Source organism: Mytilus edulis, chromosome 5 (assembly GCF_963676685.1).
Source record: "Mytilus edulis chromosome 5, xbMytEdul2.2, whole genome shotgun sequence".
Classification (NCBI taxonomy): domain Eukaryota; kingdom Metazoa; phylum Mollusca; class Bivalvia; order Mytilida; family Mytilidae; genus Mytilus; species Mytilus edulis.
Genome location: NC_092348.1, coordinates 90,119,569 through 90,139,221, shown reverse-complemented (window position 1 = coordinate 90,139,221; position 19,653 = coordinate 90,119,569). Strand labels below are relative to the sequence as shown.

The 19,653-nt window shown below is 32.1% G+C and overlaps 1 protein-coding gene across 6 annotated transcripts in view; it reads right to left on the bottom strand.

The window, feature by feature from the left end:
* Positions 1 to 18,828, bottom strand: part of LOC139524781 (high affinity cGMP-specific 3',5'-cyclic phosphodiesterase 9A-like) — a 67,723-nt gene extending 48,895 nt beyond the window's left edge. For 2 of the 6 annotated variants that reach the window (XM_071319853.1, XM_071319856.1), the window contains exon 1: positions 18,472 to 18,827. In XM_071319853.1, coding sequence (XP_071175954.1) covers positions 18,472 to 18,540 — 69 coding nt within the window. In that variant the 5' untranslated portion in view covers positions 18,541 to 18,827. Of the gene's footprint in view, positions 1 to 18,471 lie in introns of all 6 variants that reach the window. The other 4 variants (XM_071319855.1, XM_071319857.1, XM_071319854.1 and 1 more) reach the window with 3 other exon arrangements.
* Between the last annotated feature and the right edge of the window lie 825 nt (positions 18,829 to 19,653).

The following is a 19,653-nucleotide window of genomic DNA, read 5'->3' as shown; positions in this document are numbered from 1 at the left end:
GCTTTTTAGACAAGTCAGTAAGTTGTCAATGAGTTCATGGTTAACAAAAAAGGCTGAAAGGTCTGAATATTGTCTGAACAGTTCTAAATTACAAAAAGAAGATGCAGTCAAATTGCCAAACAGACAACTATCTACCATTGACCAAATGACAGAAAAATTCTGGAGTATAGGTGACGGTACTAAATTCAGCAATGAGTCAAACCCAAACCTCATAGTCAGCTATAAAAGGCTCCGAAATAACAAAGGTAAAACAATTCGAACAAGAAAACTATTGGCCTGATTATGTAACAAACAATGAATAAAATAAAAATATGACACACAGCAACATACGACAACCACTGAATCATAGGCTCCTGACTAAGGATCGGAACTCAACTCATCAGATCAATAAAAAGCAGAAACTGACTGCAAGATAATTGGTTGAACAATACTGAATTTACCGCAATGGGGACTTCTGAAAATTGGAATAAAGACTGAAAATGACTTAAGAATATATTATTGAGTCTTTTAATGTTCAGACCATTGATCTTTTTAGACCAACATTTGTTTACTGATGTTCATGAGTATGGGATAAATTATATGTTTTACAATATAAACATTTTGTATTTACGATAACTTTGTGGAAGTTTAGTTTCTATCATTAATAATATCTTCGATGACAGTTTTCTAAAAACAAGGTAAAAACAGTATGGACGATTTAAATGATTTAGAGTAATTCATCAATCAGTTGACAGTTAAAGCTGATTACTTAACTTTATCTAATCGAATTTAGTTAGTGATAAATTGTCTAATCGATTTCGGCAGGAAATTAAATTAGTCCAAACAAAGACAAATCTAACTTATATTCAACAGATTGTGTATGCTTACAACCTTAGCGTTTCTAGTATTAAGTGAAATTAAAACTATCCAACCCAGAACTGTATAAATCGCTTGGTGTCTCGCACGCAATGTCTATTTAAATGTCAACAGTTTAAATACTTAATCATCAAGGCAGCAATGGGCTTTACTTGTAGCATTTCTAGTTATAACAGATTCGTAACTAACAAGTTTATGAGAGGAAGAAAAAAAAGAAATGTACTTTCATTAATGAAATATGCATTCACAAAGAGTACACCCCTAGACTCAACTGTTTGATAGTGAACAATGCATTGTAAATCAAACATAATAAAATAATTGTTTCTCTTACTTAATCCGTCCTAAATTTGTCCTTGATCGTCTTCGCTAACAAATTGTTGAGCAGACAAACTTAAATCATGCATGCTTAACTACCACATTCAAATAGCCAATTACGTACGCTCATTACATTTCTGTCATAAATTTTGTCCAGCACTTTGCAGCCAAAAACGAAGAGATAGTTTATGTACAGTGTAACATCAGTATCTAACATTTGAAATCATTTTCTATATACTTTGCTATCGTGTAGTAAATGAGCATTGTAGAGCTCTCATCACGCTTATCCAGACAGTGACACAATGTGGTTAGCTCATTTGTCTTAACTATAAACATATATATATGACAGTAATTAAAAATTAAAAGTCAAAGCGTTTCATACTAAAAATGTGCACACACCGTACAACATATAACCTTACAATAAATGCAAATTTCAACACAAAACTGCGCAACCATAACAGTGCATATAAAATAAAGAAAGAGAAAATAAAATTTACATTGGCAGTTGTAGAGGAAAATAAACTAGATTCGAACCTATTCCTTTTACAGGAAAAAATCAAGATACGAAATCCTTTTCCATGTGAGGGATAATAGACAATATATAAGATCATGTTCCCTGTGATAGAAAATAAACAAGGCACAATATCCCATTCTCTGTGATTGAAAATGAATAAGATACGAGATCCCGTTCTCTGTAATGGAAAATGATTATGATACGAAAATCCCTTTCTCTGTGATGGAAAATGAACAAGATACGAGATCTCGTTCTCTGTAATGGAAAATGAACATGATACGAAAATCCCTTTCTTTGTGATGGAAAATGAACAAGATACGAAATCTCGTTCTCTGTAATGGAAAATGAACATGATTCGAAAATCCCTTTCTCTGTGATGGAAAAAAACAAGATACGAAATGTCGTTCTCTGTAATGGAAAATGAAAATGATTCGAGAATCCCATTCTCTGTGATTGAAAATGAACAAGATACAAGAATCCCATTTCCAGTAGTGGAAAATGAACAAGATACAAGAACCCCATTTTCAGTAGTGGAAAATGAACAAGATACAGTGAACCATTATCTGTGTAAATATTAAAGGCTTCTAATATTTAATATTAACGATAAGAGGAATTCGTCTCTTTAATTTTGAACAAAATATCTAAAATCAATTACTTAGAAAACATTACTCATATTGACAAGAAATCTGAACAACTCTATCTGATATGCTATCTCAGATTGCTACTTAATAATCTCTGTTTAATGTATTGTTGACACAAAGGTTACCTCTTGGTATTGTTTGACAGTGTCTTTTAAGTATCATCAACGCTGTATTAATACTTCTTTGCACCTGGTTCTATCAAAACGAGAACTTGACGAAGATCTATTGCGTTGTAAGATTACCTGAAGATATTTTCATCTGAGAATGACATCAATACAGTATCAAACTAATTGATTTTTGAAGCTTAAAACTATTTTCTAATTGAGTTATTAACGCCGATAGCCTTCTGACATTTGATCATATATAAATATGTCAACTGAAGTTGATAACATATAGGTTTTCCGCATTTTTCCCAAGACGAAGGAAAGTTTAGAGAAAGGTTACCACGAAACCTTGAGCTATGATCAATTTGTTTTGTAATGTGTATTTATTTAACTGATAGTCAAGTCATCTTCTTTATACACATATGTAAAATGCAATGTTTTACTGTATTTGTATAGACAGCTAATAGAATATATTCTAGCTTCAACAATTTTTTTACAGAAAAAAAGACAGGTGCCCTTTCTACAGCTAAACGAATATACTGTATCTCGTTTGCTTAGTTTTATACGACACCGGTCTCAATAAACATGGTCAGTCAAAACCTTTTTTGTAAGATATCATAGGACTTGTATGTACTTTTAGTCTAAATTATAAACAATAGAAGTTTCAGAGGAGGTTGATATGTCACAAAAACAAGTTTAACCCCGCGTCATGTTTGCGCCTATCCTAAGTCATAAGCCCCTAGCTTTTGTTATTCTCGTATGTTGTTTTTTTTTAATTTTTTTATTGCATTGATATGTTTCAGATTTAAGTGTGACGTCCATCTTGATTGAACTAGAACACATTTTTGTTTAGGGGCCATCTGAAGCCCGACTCCGGGTGTGGTATTTCTCGCAACAACATGTTGAAGATCTATTGGTGGTCTTGGGCTAATTTCTTCACCTTGGTCCGGTTGTTTGTCTGTTTGGCACATTCCTCATGTATACACTTAATTTTGTTTCAATAATTTTACAAAATATGGCCAATATCACATTATTATTGGATTTCATATAGATTATACATAAAAAAAAACAACAAACTAGACGATTATAGTTATGTGTTTTCAGAATACAAAAATTGAGGTCACGAAACCTGTTTTCGTAATTCAAACCAAAGTTAGGAAATTACCAATACATTCCTTAATAAGATTAGATTATATAAGTCATCCGATCTTAAATCGACGAGTTGTAAATAAGTTGAATCAAATAAAAATCATTCTGATTTTGTTAAAAAACAGTCTAAATAATGTGATTTTCTTCATTTGGATGACAAGTAGTAAAAATTGACTGCATTTTTTGGGGGGTACAAATTAAAGAACTTGTCCGATTTATTCAGCTATTTTCAATCGAATAAGGTTGAGATACCTGATTTACCCTTATCGTAAAACAAAACCATTGATATAACCATGAAAGTTCCATTTTGACTAAATCAACATTCTATAAGATAAATGTTTATATTGAATGAAATAACTAGCCATACTGTTAGGATGTCAGGTTTTTGCTTAATGTCTATGTTTGCACTGACACAATGATAAGCAATAATCAATCATTCAAGAAGGTAAACGACCATTAACAGTCATAACAGTGTTATTCATCCTGGCGAAACTATTGCTAGACAAAAAGTAAAATTACAAAAATTCTGAACTCAGAGGAAATTTCTAAAAAGGAAAGTTCCTTATCAAATGGCTAAGTCAAAAGCTCAAACACACCAAACGAATAGATAACACATGTGATATACCCGACTTGGTACAGGCATTTTCTTATCTGGATTGAACCTGGTTTTATAGCTAACTAGAAAACTCACTGTATTTAGCAGAAAGATTAGCAAAACGCCAATTTGTCTACTTTAACATTTTAATGTTGGTATAAACAATTCTAATCTATATTTGGTCCATTAATTTGTTCTGAAACGGCCAGATCAATGTTAAAGTAGCGTCAGATTCGTGTAAGATTATCTTTTTATGTCCAATATAAATATAAGTGAAAATAATACTACGTTGTACACAACATTAAGTAGACAATTATAAAATGCTTAAACAAAACAACGTGTTTATCTGTTAAACAACAATAGCAATAAAATATATAAAATGTATTGAAATAGAATAATAATAACGTATAAAATGACATTATGGTATAACTGTAATGCACGAACAAAAGATAATTCCAATTTCTTTTGTAATGCCCTTTTAAGATTTGAACCAAAGTTCATATGCATTTTATCGTCACTCTGGTAGAAGAAGGTACCGCTTTGATCAAGCTTGGTATCCGTATAATGTATAGATATCGTTTATCATAGAAAACATTACTCTGGTTAACGACATCATTACAAAGAAAGCTAATCATTTATTGTCAAGGGCTATTTTTGTGTAAAATGTATTAACCGAGAAATAAAATCAATATGGATTAAGTACCCATGATGGTTCGAATCAATATGACTGAAACAACCACACGTAGTATGTATACAACTTTTTTTTATAAGATTAAATCTGGCTTTTGATATTACCTCTAAAAAGTGATAAAAGCCATAGTTGTAAATGTACAAAAAAATATGTACAAAAATATCATCAAAGATATCGGTTTATGATTTAGTACACGAGACTCGCCAGTACCGCTCCAAGAAAAAGTCGAAAGTTCGAATTGATTATGAAGTTGGAAAACCAAAAAAATCACTGTATGGTAGGAAAACCTAAGTGTTTCAAATGATTGACTATTACATTAATTATAACTTTATAGAAAACAACCGCGTCAATTTTATCGCATGTGCTGACTAGTGGACCAGAAAAGATTACTATTAGTGAAATTGACTCAGTGGGGTTATTACAGGAACAGCAACCATGCTTAGAATTTAGGCTCATCAGTAGTATTCGGAAAAACAACATGTCACTTCCTGGTGTTCAAAATATACATCAAACCATTCAGAATTGCCTAAACAATGTATGTTTTTGGTCACAACAAGTTGTTTATCAATGTTATAATGATAATTTAAAAACAGTTCAACCGTCCATGTACGGCTACAGTTTCTTCATTGTGTTCAACAGAAATGCATTCACACTGACACTAACTCTTATTTTTTCATTATGAAAAAATATAACAGTTGACACATAGCTGAACTTCCATTGAAAAAACTAAGTTACATAACCTGATACCTTGAGGAATGATGTCCACATGATTAACAGCGTCTAAAATGATAGCGCCACCTGTCGATTTGTCGTTATGAATGTAATAAATCTTCCCGGTATATTTATTCCCTTCTGTATCACCTGTCGTCAATGTATGTAAGTGTAAGAATTAATCAAACCAAGTGAAAAATACAGAATTAGCTGCATTCGAAACACCCTTATTCAGGTCTACTGTCGTCAGAATCGATAAGAGACCAAAACCTAAGAGAGATAAAAAAAAAACCAAGGGGGCAAACAATAATTATTAGACCAATCAAAAAACAGAAAACTTGATGTTCAAATATGTTAAATATTAAAACGACAAAAAGATAACACCATCAACAGACGTTGCATAGAAAATGTTTAGCAATATACAAACCCCACCAAATTAACCGGAGAACAGGTGACCTGGAAGGGTAACAATCCGGTGATATTCGCGTTTTCACAGCATTGTGGTTACAACAAGGAGAAATAATCCGTGGTATTCTGTGACAGATATGATATAGCCAGCCATGTTTTAAAAAATTCTTCAAGTATCAAAATACAGCCAAACTTTCTAAAATTAATCTTATCTACGAAAATTGGAACCTTTTTCTTTCTGTGACATTTACATTTATAATTGATCAATTTATAATGAAATAAAAAACTCTACAAAAACTTATCAGTGAAGTTCAAACCAAAAATGTTGAAAGGACAAATAAAGTACAAGTTAAAAAACAAATATAACAATTAGTAATTAAGAAAACAGTGGCACTTAAAATGTAAGAAAGTACTTAACAACGCAAACAAAAGAACACGCATTAAACTTATGAAACATGGTCGTTAGAGGTTGTGGGCTATCTGTGCTTTGAATAAAGGCAAAATTTAGTACAGATAAAAACAAGAACACACAAAGGAATATAGACACACAGATAAATAATAGTCACCAAAAACACTACCCATAAAAAAATATGATTGAAAACACGACCTCGGTCTTCGCCAACGATGAAACATTCGACCTCAGTAATAAACCAAGGGTGAAAAACAGGACCTCGGTCATAAACCAACGATATAAAACACGACCTCAGTCATAAACCAAGGGTAAAAAACACGACCTCGGTCATAAACCAACGATGAAAAACACGACCTCAGTCATAAACCAAGGGTAAAAAACACGACCTCAGTCATAAACCAACGATGAAAAACACGACCTCAGTCATAAACCAAGGGTGAAATACAGGTGGCCCATAACATAGATATATAAAACACTAAGATTGAAAATAAAAGTATTACAAGTAATAGAAACCCGCTGTTCAATAGTCGATTTAACTGAAACAAATCTGGTCATAAACCAAATCTGATGGAAACTCGTCAACTATAAGAGTAAGCAAAACGGAACAGAAACACTGAACTGCTACAAAAGCGTCAACATACATAAAAACAGACTATGTGATAGCAAATGTCATACTCCTGATGTAGTAAAGACAAATGTGATAAAAACAGGTGGGCTGAATTGCTTTTATTTTATGGATAGCTAAACCTACCGCTAATATGGCAATGTTAAAAATACCGCTAAAATAACAACATTATGTGACAGGATTACAGTACAAATAAATGCAAGAGCATTCAGGACAGAGAAATAGGTAGATGAATAATATAATTGTACGTTTCAACATTTAAACCACAGAATAATAACGCACACCTTACATTAATCTAAGACAGAACACAAATACATCACAGTAGAATAATGAACTGTTTATTAATGCAACATAAAGGAACAAAACAGGTAAATTTATAAAAATACAATATAAAAATGGTATGAAAATACACGACCTCAATCAATACACAAGGCCGAGATACAGGTGGCCCTTATAATATATTTATATTTAGACTTGTTTGGGCTTGTATCATATTTTCCTTCCGGTTTATATGATCCGTTCATCCTATATTGACGCTTACAATTCAAGAGTCTATCTTAAATTGAGGGTAAATTATATGGCCTTCCAAATATCGTTTCGATCCCTAACATCACTGAAGAGACATTGAATGTTGAAAACAGGATCTGGTGTACAAAAAATATTAACACCTCATTGTTTGTGGCAAAACATCTTGACCACAAATTTATTGTTTAAATTTATATTAAGATCCATTTTGTTACATCGTGTGATCAATTTTATTTGGCAATCGCCAATGGCAGTCAGCAGGGTTAAAGAACATCAGTTGTTCGACCTGTTAGTCAAATGCGTTTTGTTTAAATATACTTTTTCACTTTTTTTGTCTTTTGGAAAATGTTGTTTGTGCTGTATTTAGACCCTTCTCCAACGAAATTTGTTTAAAATGCACACGTATAATAAATTGCGGTTTTTATCCAACGAAATCATAGGTTTGAACGTAGTTTTCAATTTAGATTCCTTTATATATATATAAAATCAAATTAAATTTCAAAATGCTCTTAAAGTCCTTTTATTCTCTACATTTTTCTCCGTCTCCAAATACGCCATTACTAAATTTGCATAGGTAGGGGCAACTTGTGTTCCCATGGCTGTACCAGATATCTGTATGTAAGATTCCCCGTTGAAATTGAAGTAGTTATTTTGAAGAATAAATTTAATTCCCTCAATAATGAATTTATTCTCTATCCGATCAGGTACTTCGGAGGGAAATTATTCAAGCCAAAATTCAATAGCTGTTAATCCATATTCATGTGGTATGGTGGTATACAGGTTAACTACATCAAAAGAAACCATAATGCTGTCTCTGCAAACTGTTCTGGGAAGATGGTTCAACATATCTGAGTCATCTCGAATAAAGCTTGGTATATGTTTAAGTATTGGTTTCAAAAGAATATCTAGAAAATTACTTAGTCTATGTGTTTCACAAGAAGGACCTGCTACAATTGGTCTCAATTTCAGATCGTTAGGATGTGGTATATTCACACATTCTGACTTTGAATTTTTACAAGATTCCCTAATAACATTACTTTTGTGAATTTTTGGAAGTCCGTAAAAATTACTGCTTTTACATTTAAAATTTGTTAGGTAATCGCATTCTTTGTCGGTTAATCCTTTTCTTAGTAAGTGGAGGCAGGTTATTAATTTGCTTTTTTTTTATTTTTGACTGATTGTAGTTCTTTACTTTTTCCTAATAAGTATTGTCCTGTAATAAGTTATTGGCTTTATTTATATAGTAATTAAGATCCATAACTACAACGGCACTTCCTTTGTCTGCTTCTTTGATTATTATATCTTTGTTATTTTTTAATTTGTATATTGTTTCCCATTCCTGACGACTTGTATTTGGTCGGCATTTCGGACTTTGTATTTCGTTTAAGGGAAAATTTGTTATATGATCACAAAATGTATCTAATGCTTTGTTCTTACCCTTTGACGATTTATAAGTACTTTTATTCCGGACAAAAGATTCGTCTGGGTTCTCTTTATCAAATAATTTTTCTGTTAAACATAATTTTCGACAGAAATTTGAAATGTCATTTTTAATCTCATTATAATTTGATTTTTGTGGAGTCGGGGTAAATTTTAGTCCCTTTGAAAGTATTTGAATCTCTGGTGCTGATAATGTTAAGTTAGATAGATTAATTATTCTTGGTATCTCACATTTTGACGGTTCCACCGAGTGTCTCGGTTTCTCTCGCCTGGTTCTAAAAAACGTTCTCTTGAATTTCGGTTTCTTTGATATGGATTCCTGTTATTATTTTAACTCTCTGTACTTTCGTCATTTCTTTTATAATTGCTATTACTTTGTTCATATCTTTGTAAACGTTGTTGGTGGTTCTGTCTAAAATTGTTCGTTGGGTTGTGGTTTCTATTTCCCTGTATAAATCTGTTTCGCTGATTTGGCTGATTTTGGATATATATATATACAACTCGTCTAAACATCAACCTAACAATGTTAGATCTGTAAATTTTCTTTCGCAAATTTTTTGTTCTTCCCTCGCCGGGATTCAAACCCATGCCACTGAGATATCGTGACACCAAATCGACGAGTTATATATATAAAACATTAAAATTGAAAAACACGATACCGATCTTAAACCAAGGGTGAAATACTGGTCGCCCTTATAATAAATATATATAAAACATTAGATTGAAAAACACGGCCTCAATCACAAATCAAGGATGAAATGCAGGTGGCCCTTATAATAGATATATTCAAGTTAAACATTAAGATTGCAAAGTACGACCTCAATACCTCAATCACAAACCAAGGATGAAATGCAGGTGGCCCTTGTAATAGATACATAAAACATTGAGATTGAAAAACACGACCTCTATCTAAAACTTAGTGTGAAATGCAGGTGACCCTTATGATAGATGTATAAAACATTAAGATTGAAAAACACGACCTCAATAAAAAAACAATGGTGATATACCGGTTGACCATATAAAAGATCATTTATATAAACATTCTATTTGATCAATACCGGGAGTGAAAATATGATACAAGTTATGAAAACGCTTGGCTTTATTATATTTCCCTTAGCACTGCATTGTAATTTGAATTGCGAGTACGAACGAACTATTAATATAGCCTTAACGCAGATGTTTGTATACGTCAATGACATGCATATTACACTTGAGAAAGACCTAATATACTCTTATATTACACGATCATCCAAACAACAATGACACCCCCAGTACAATAAAACATGAACACTTTGTCCATACCTTCTCGTGCGATAGGAATACAAATAGGTACACTATCACACGAGACGGCCGACAATTTGAATAGTGATACCAAAGTTTAATCCAACTGCCAATGCATAGAAACAATGCATAGCTCAAGGCACAGTCAAACTTCTCGACATAAACAATAGTATGAACATATGCAGGTGTTGACTATAAAATATCATTAAATTAAACAGTATTGAGTATCATAGAAGACAAAAGACAGAGATTAAAGAAACACCCGATTTAACTAGGTCTATAACTCAAACGGGAAAAACAAGCCTATAAGGAATTCATTTAAGAACACGGTCTGAAATCTTTCCAGTCTCAATACATTCCTATAGTCGTTAATAATAACATCACCGAATGCAATTTTTACCCATCATTTAGTTGACAGTAGACAACGACGGATGTCACTAGTGGAGCAGGATCTGTTTACCCTACCGCAGTACTACAGTTTCCACCGAATTTTGTAGAGTTTGTGTTGTTGATGTATAGTTTTCCGTGCATTATTTTGTACACTATTACGCGTATTAACGTCATTTTTTTTTACTAAAATGAAACTATGGTATTGCATAAGTTTTTTAATGACGATATTGGGCTTTCATCTCGGGACCTTCTGTCGCTACATATCTGTCAGCACAATGTACTAATTGATCATGGAAAAGCATTGACAATAAAAAACAATGACATAATTGTCTTAAATCAACATTACGCCGTACTAGCAAATCAAAATCGTCCATAATCATCAATTGAGGAAAATTTAATGTTTTAAATTACTACTATCTGTCACGTCATTTTTATTAATAACATCTATAATACTAAAATAACGAGGTCCAATTTGTCAGTCGTTTTTACGTGATGACGGCTGACAAATTGGACCTCGTTATTTTAGTGTTATAGATAGGACAATGCTGTTGATTAAAAAATACTCCATTCCAGGACCTTTTGTTTTCAAATAATTAATATTACCAATAATTGATAAGTTCCAATTCGACGGGTAAAAACAGACGGATTTGAAAGCAGAGAAAACTGTGTATTTTAACATAATCGGCATGACTTTATCAGATGAAAATACTAATACTAAAATAAGGCTTGCGCATAGTTATATACTTTAATTCAGTCACGGACCTGCGATATCACGGGTGTGTTCTAGCATAACTGAATAACAACCATTGTCATCAATATGTGTGCGTCTTCATTCAATTGTTTTCTTTTATGAATTCATTCTAGGAACTATTTATCTAAATAAAAACGTGTTCCTTGTGGTAATATATTTATCTACTTTCATTAAAATAAAATGAGCTAAATTGATGTGTTTAGCACCATTTTCTCTTCTATATTGTTGTTACCAGCTCTCTCGTCTATATTGTTGTTACCAGCTCGCTCGTCTATATTGTTGTTACCAGCCCTCTCGTCTATATTGTTGTTACCAGCTCTCTCGTCTATATTGTGGTTACCAGCTCTCTCGTCTATATTGTGGTTACAAGCTCTCTCGACTGTATTGTAAATATCAGCTCTCTCGTCAATATTGTTGTTTTCAGCTCTCTCGTCTATATTGTTGTTATCAGCTCTCTCGTCTATATTGTTGTTTTCAGCCCTCTCGTCTATATTGTTGTTACCAGCCCTCTCGTCTATATTGTTGTTTTCAGCTCTCTCGTTTATATTGTTGTTACCAGCTCTCTCGTCTATATTGTTGTTACCAGCTCTCTCGTCTATATTGTTTTTACCAGCTCTCTCGTCTATATTATTGTTACCAGCTCTCTCGTCTATATTGTGGTTACTAGCTCTCTCGTCTATATTGTTGTTTTCAGCTCTCTCGTCTATATTGTGGTTACAAGCTCTCTCGTCTATATTGTTGTTACCAGCTCTCTCTTCTATAGTGTAGTTACCAGCTCTCTCGTCTATATTGTGGTTACCAGCTCTCTCGTCTATATTGTTGTTATCAGCTCTCTCGTCTATATTGTTGTTTTCAGCTCTCTCGTCTATATTGTTGTTACCAGCTCTCTCTTCTATAGTGTAGTTACCAGCTCTCTCGTCTATATTGTGGTTACCAGCTCTCTCGTCTATATTGTTGTTATCAGCTCTCTCGTCTATATTGTTGTTTTCAGCTCTCTCGTCTATATTGTTGTTAACAGCTCTCTCGTCTATATTGTTGTTACCAGCTTACCTCTGATCTTAGGCAGGAAACTGGCCGTTCTAGTCAATCAAGATGGGAGCCGAATACACCTGTTACGAGCGAGCGTGATTCTAACAAACAAGCTCAGTGTTGACAAGCAAGTGTTTTATTTAAGATAAACTACCTTGACAAAGCAACCACCGAGGAACCACATTCAATTAGAAAGTACATTACTTCTTCTTCCGTTAACACCCATATATCACAACCACTGATAATAATCATACTAATAAATAACAAAAAAGAGTAAAGTGCAATACCACACGACAGAGCCGAGGGCTGGTTTAATAACAACCATTTAATAATATATATCGTAAACAAATTACGAATCAGTTCGAAATGTCATCATATATGTACTAGTATTAATTTCCAATAAACACAATCATTTATAGATCAATCAATCTCGAATGCATAATACAAAATATCAATTAGCATGGATGTAAAAATTAAATATATTTATGTACGGTTCGCGTTTGAGTTTTGAAGTATGTTATTTATTCTATTGTGTTTTCGCAATAGTTGTAAACCGGTTTTGGCGCTCAGTATATAATGAGAGTTTGCACGAGATTTATCTATCGAGGTTTGGGCAGTGACCATTGTCGTACGTTTCTTTTGCATTGAAGTTTAATTTTCATTGAGAATTCTGTTTTTTTTTTTTAATGTATTGAAGTTGTATGTAAAGAATTAATGTGTTTTGTATATATTTTGTTGATGTTTGATTGCTGTCTTTTACCGGTATTGTTGATTGTGTGATGTTTATTAACCGGGATTTGTTTTCGTAGATGCATGGTTTCCGTATTCAAAACATGAACTGTTAATGGTGTTTGATATTAGAAATATTGTAATCTCTGGATCTATAGTTATTAAAATTGAGATGGTCATTGCGCCTAACAGTACCCAAATATGTATTTAGTTTTCTATTATGCATTTATCGTATAAATGTACATATCTGAATGTGCTCAGATATGTATGCTTTACAAAAATCTAGAGAGTGATTTAGCACATAAATACTTTATGTTCGTTTGAACACAGTGAATTTAAAAAATAACGTGACCTATCTAGTAGACCCTGTCGTGCCGAATGATTTAACCGCCAAATCACACAACTCACTTAACCTAAACGCCATCTATGGGCAGACAATTCAGAAGAAAACAATTTCATTCTAATTCATAAAATCAACCGACTGAAATTATATTAATATAGTTTAAAGTCATAAGAAACCTCAAATTAAAAAAAATATCCATATGTTTTTTTTTATTACTAAATGGATAGTTGTCATTATACAACTTATGTACGTATACATTTTTCTGAGGAAAATTCTTTAATTTGTCCACATTTAGAAAAAGTTTACTTATTTTTAATTGCTTCCTTCCAGGAAGCAGGAAGCAATTCGCCGACATATTTTCCGTATTCATAGTGACCTGAGCGTAACCCTCTTGTGATCGCAATACGCATGGATCTGTCATTAAATTAAACAACTATCTGATTGTACATTTTAAACACGTGCTGTATACCCGTGCTTTTTGTTATTTGTTTACTATAAGGTGACAATCGGTAACTTTCGGCTTCAAAACACGGCATTTAATGAGCAGCCATATTTGTTAAATCATAACAGACAGAGAGAAAAAAAATTGACGATTATACGATATATTTGCGTTAAAAAAAGAGAAAATCGTGCACAGAGGACTAAGTTTATGATATATACATGCATTGGTTCAAGGATAAACATTATTTTTCACCACTCACTCGTTTCATATGACTTTAAGATAAAAAAAAAATTCTTATTCTCTTAGATCTGTAAACCAGAGAACACAAATTAATGAAAATGAAATATTGAGATTACTATCTAAGAACATTTCTAAAATGACGTACATTTGATATACATAGTTTTAATGTTTTATAAATGACAAACTAGATTTAAAGCTGAAGCACGACTTTTCTAAGTCAATATAAATCAAGATAGATTTAGAAAGGATTATAAAAATGACTGATTGAGAAAAAAAGCCAAATCCATAAAAGTCAAATGCCATAGAAAAGATAAATCTTTTTATAAGCACGCAATATGTAATTAAGCCTCGTTTTAAGATTTTCATTAGGAGTATTTGTCTTTAAAATGTGACTGGACGAAAATCGGTTTAGTTAGTTTGACTATTAATTCGGACTTTTATTATTTAACTATTTAATTGTCGTCTTTAGCTTAAATTTTCACAAGTGATTATTTTTTTTATATAAATGTATGATTTAACAAATCCCGAATGAATTGTGTATCTATGTGTCGAAGACAGTTAAGTCCTAACAATAAATTATAATTACTCAACCCTCAAATATAGGGATTTCTATAATTATGTTTAATACACTTCTTACAATAATTAGAGTTTAGTTTTGGAAAAGGACATTAACCGAAATCATGGAACCCAATATTGTAACATTGCATATATGCTTGTTGTACCATTTATTAAATATTGCTAAACGTTATCCGAACTTGAACCTTCTTTTGATAATTAGCAGAATATTCTGGTTATAAAATAGTATTCCGCTGATCTACAATTACTTCATTAACCGCCCAAGTATGAGATATAGATTACGGGGAGGGACAGAATTATTAGGGTACTTAGGTAGGCTCTACAGGAATGTTGAGATTATCTTAGAATCTGTTCCGTTCTATGTCAGGAGCCTGCATTTCAGTGGTTTATTTCTGACATATTTGTTTTTTGTATCTTGTATTGTAAAAATGATGCCGTTAATATAAAAAAAGAAGATGTGGTATGATTGCCAATAACGAAACTCTCCACAAGAGGTCAATGACACAGAAATTAACAACCATAGGTCACCGTTTGGCCTTCAACAACAAGCAAAGCCCATACCGCATAGTCATCTATAATGGGCTCCGAAATAATTTTTTTCTTTTCTGAATTGATTTTCATTTTTCATACCGGGAACGTTTATATATTTTGTTTAGAGGAATATGATTTTCACAATTGTTTTTATAAGGACTTAATTTTTGCGTTGTTTCGTAACCATTCTTATATCCCCTTGATACCACTTGACATTCTAATAACATAAAGGTCACACACGAATGACAGCTATGTCCGTCAACAATCCTAAATGTCAGAGACTATTTCCTTGTTCATCCTCCATCAGCAATTAAGACAAACAATTTGGCTTCATCAAAAGATACATAACAAAGATTATAAAAACACATTTGAAATGCATAATTGTATTATTACACTGAACTAAATATCAGGCAATCAGAGGCTGCATTTTTTACTAATATTTTGAAGTTGTATAAAGTCCTTTTTGGAAACATTTTTGATAATTAACAGTCGCATGTCTCAAAATTTATCCCTGTACTTTATATTTAATGTTTCAAACTTTAATTTCGACAATTCTAGACTTTTCATATACATTTAATGTGTATTGTTTTTTTTAATATTATATAAACTATTTATTTAGGGTTGTTGAATAATGATTTTGTCTTCGCATGTCTAGAAAAAAAATATAGAAATAACTTCACCAATTCACCGTGAACTTTGTGTTTTTATATTCTGTAAATTAATTTTGTCAAGTTTCATGAATCTGACATTAAACGAAACTATTTCTTATTCGAATTTGAACCTAAAAAATTACTCAACACTAAAATTAAGCAATCAGTATAGACACTGTTGGCCCCAAGGGTGACTTTGGAATAGAAATATGGTCACTTGGTCTTCTTCCGACCGGCAGTAAAACGCTTGCTGAAGTAGGGCGTCCGTTTGGCTGTGCGGGATGTATCAAGTTCGCACTCACGTCCGGTCAGAATGGAGACGTTAAATCCGATGTCTCGTGTAGAGAGAGTGCCATGCTCTTCACCGACCATCATCCTAGATTGCCTCTATTGTGACAAGACCTACCTATTGTATTTATTGTGACTCGTCCTGAATATGCATGAAATATTTGCCACTGGACGTCAAGCAACCAACAATTAATCAAGACACAGTGCCAAAATTCAGTGAATATTTCGTACTTGATTAATACAAAACGGCCACCGCTCAAATAATGACAGTAGTACTTATTAGTATTAATTATATATATTAGATATTAATTAACGACTTACCTGTAACTGTTGACACATAGAATTTTTACTGAGTTGTTTATCTCACATCACACCGAAGTGTTAAACTATTCCTTTTAAGACTCCCTTTTCGACAAAGTTTGGTCCTTATAATAAAACGGCAATGGACATTTGAGCGCATTGACAGGACATTTGAGCGAAAAAAAAAGGACGTTTGAGCGCCAAAGTATAGGACATTTGAGCGCCTAAATTTTAGGACATTTGAGCGAAAATAAGAATAAGCGTAGGACATTTGAGCGAAAACAAGTCTTGGATAGAGAATTGTCTTATTGGCAATCATACCACATTTTCTTACGAATATAGTTCATTAAATGAGGAGTTTACCAACAAAAAGATTAAAACATATTTTAATTGTAAAATACAATTGAAGTGTTTAAATGCTTTTTCATTTGCTATTGCAAAACATAAAAATAAGATGTAGTATGAAATGAAATGAAATGAAATTCATAACATGTTTAGAATGGGAACACCACAGACATTTATGTGTTTAGCTTCTAAACATTTTCCTAAACATGTTTAGGCTCTAAGCACAATTTTTACAGTGTATTGTATGAATATTGTAAAGTGCCTAGAAAATCAACCTAACAATGTTATATAGGTTACAGTACGACCTTCAACATGGAGCCTTGATACCTAACCCTATATGTGGTAGCTTATATTCAAATGTGTTAAAAAATTAATCTAAAGGAGGTATAAGATAGACATATAATGATATAGATATAAATCAAAATTTTGGAAGTTATGGAAGTTGAAGCGTAACAGACGAACAAGTAGTTTACATTAACATTAAATTTGTAAAAAAAGGTACTTACTGTACATCTCCAGGATATTTCTTCTCCTTTTAGTGTTTTGTCCACTCTATATCGGAAACTGTCACAAACAAGGCTTCTTTTTCCCTTATTAGTCTCGGTCAAAATAATATCCATTTTAACACGTACATGTATTATTAGTATTAAGATTTCAAGTGCCAAGGGACATTTCACTTAATAGATATATATATAAGAATTTTAGAACAAAGAAAATTTGCATAGCCAATGAATTATAGTAGAATTGATTGGTAAATAGAGATCAACTTAGGATTTCACTTACATAAACCAGCCAGAACCGGTCGAATTACTCGGGTGTGAAATAAAATAAAAAATATTTATAACTAAATCTTACTTTTTTTTCTTACTTTTAAAAAAAAATCTTAATTCGTGTAAAATTATCAGGGAAAATTTCGCTCAAATGTCCTGTCTGAAAACTCAGGTAAGGTTAATATCCCGGCGCTCAAATGTCCTATGAAGTCGGCGCTCAAATGACCCTATGTGCTTTTTTCTTTTTCGCTCAAATGTCCTATGCCCTAATAAAACTGGTAGATCAAACAATATGAATAACATAAGTAGGGTATCGCCAATGTGAAAGCGACCCGACGGTGAAATTAAACAACTTAAGCAGTAGGGGTAAATATGTTTTTTTTCTGAATGGAATAAGGAACAATATTTCAACAAATATAACGTATAAAAAAAATCATAAATATATTTTCTTATATAAGGCATTCATCGGAAAGCTAGTCAATCTGAGTGGTCAGTCTTTGAATACATTCTGTCACGTATACCAAAATTACGTATACCAAAATATTTTATCTTAGTATTTGACCAATTTTTGTTTTACAATTGTAAGCCTTTCAAAATAAAATCAACCAAAAAAAAAGAAAAAGAAAAGAACGAAAATACAAAACACACAAACAAACGTACACACTCACATATTACGTAATAATCAACATATTTGTTCATAAACAAATTGATAATTGTTCACATATAAAATGACACATAAAACATTCAAACAAAATAAAGATGACAAATATTGAAATATGTATCCATTGTACATGTTGATTAAAACAAAGCCTATTTCTTACCTTTTCTGACTTTCCATTTATGTCCAGATAAACTGTTTTGGTACTCTCTATTGACGATCCGTTTCCCATGTCTATTTCAAAAATAACTAAATATAATATTTTCAAAAGTCTAACATGTCGATATTTATAATATACTGATTTCCATGTCAATATTTGAATTTACGTTTTACTCGCGTTAAACACAGGAATCAATTGGATAATGTTGTTGATGTTATCGCCTTGGAAACACAAGGTGCGTATGATTGTCATAGAAACGTATAATTATATATAGGTATATCTGAAAGCTGTGAAGTGACCGATCACTTGTATCAATACTGTCACAATTTGTACGGCTGTCGCTGGATATAAGATCAATATTACCCTCGATAATTAGAGTGATCAGAAATTTATATTTGGTATTATCATTCAACAGGCATTTCACTTGTCACGTATTGATATATAAAATCAAGCCAATTCTGACTGACACAGTTTTATAGAAATTTTCATCAGGCAAAAATAATGACTAGTTACATATTTCCGTTTTTATCACTTTTAAAAGATGTGACATTCTGTCGTGTTAGAGAAGTGTCTGATTGGGGAGTACAAAAAATGTTTATAGGAAGTCAGATTTGCATAGATTTCCAGGCTCCTAGATAATCGGTAAAAATATTTACTTAAGGTGGCTCGTGGGTACAAAAATTTCAGCAAAGAATTGAACCTTTATTTTTTCATTACAAATTTTATTTATTACACTATTAGTTATTACTTTATGATATGGTAAAAAAATCAACCCAAAAAATCGATTTGGTTTGGCCCAGATGACTTTTAAAATGTTTATATCATTGAAAAAGCTTCAAATTATCTCCCTTTGGTGCAAAAATGCCATTTTTTGGCATTAAATTTGAAATATCTTTTTTAACTCATCGGTGACCTATATTTTTTATTATTGTTTTCATATAAGCTGTACATAAACTAAATAATTGTAAAATTTAAGCGATTTCTGTAATTAGGTTATTTTTTTTATTTCGATATTACCTCTATTTCTCCTATTAGTTCAACAGAAAAAAAGGACATTAACAAAAATGCATGCTTCTTCCGGAGGCAGATTGTGAGCTTAAATGAACGGTGACCCCATTTTTTTATTTCATTTTTCTTTTAAGTAAAGTTCATTTATAAAAAAATATAGCGAAATCCTATATAAGA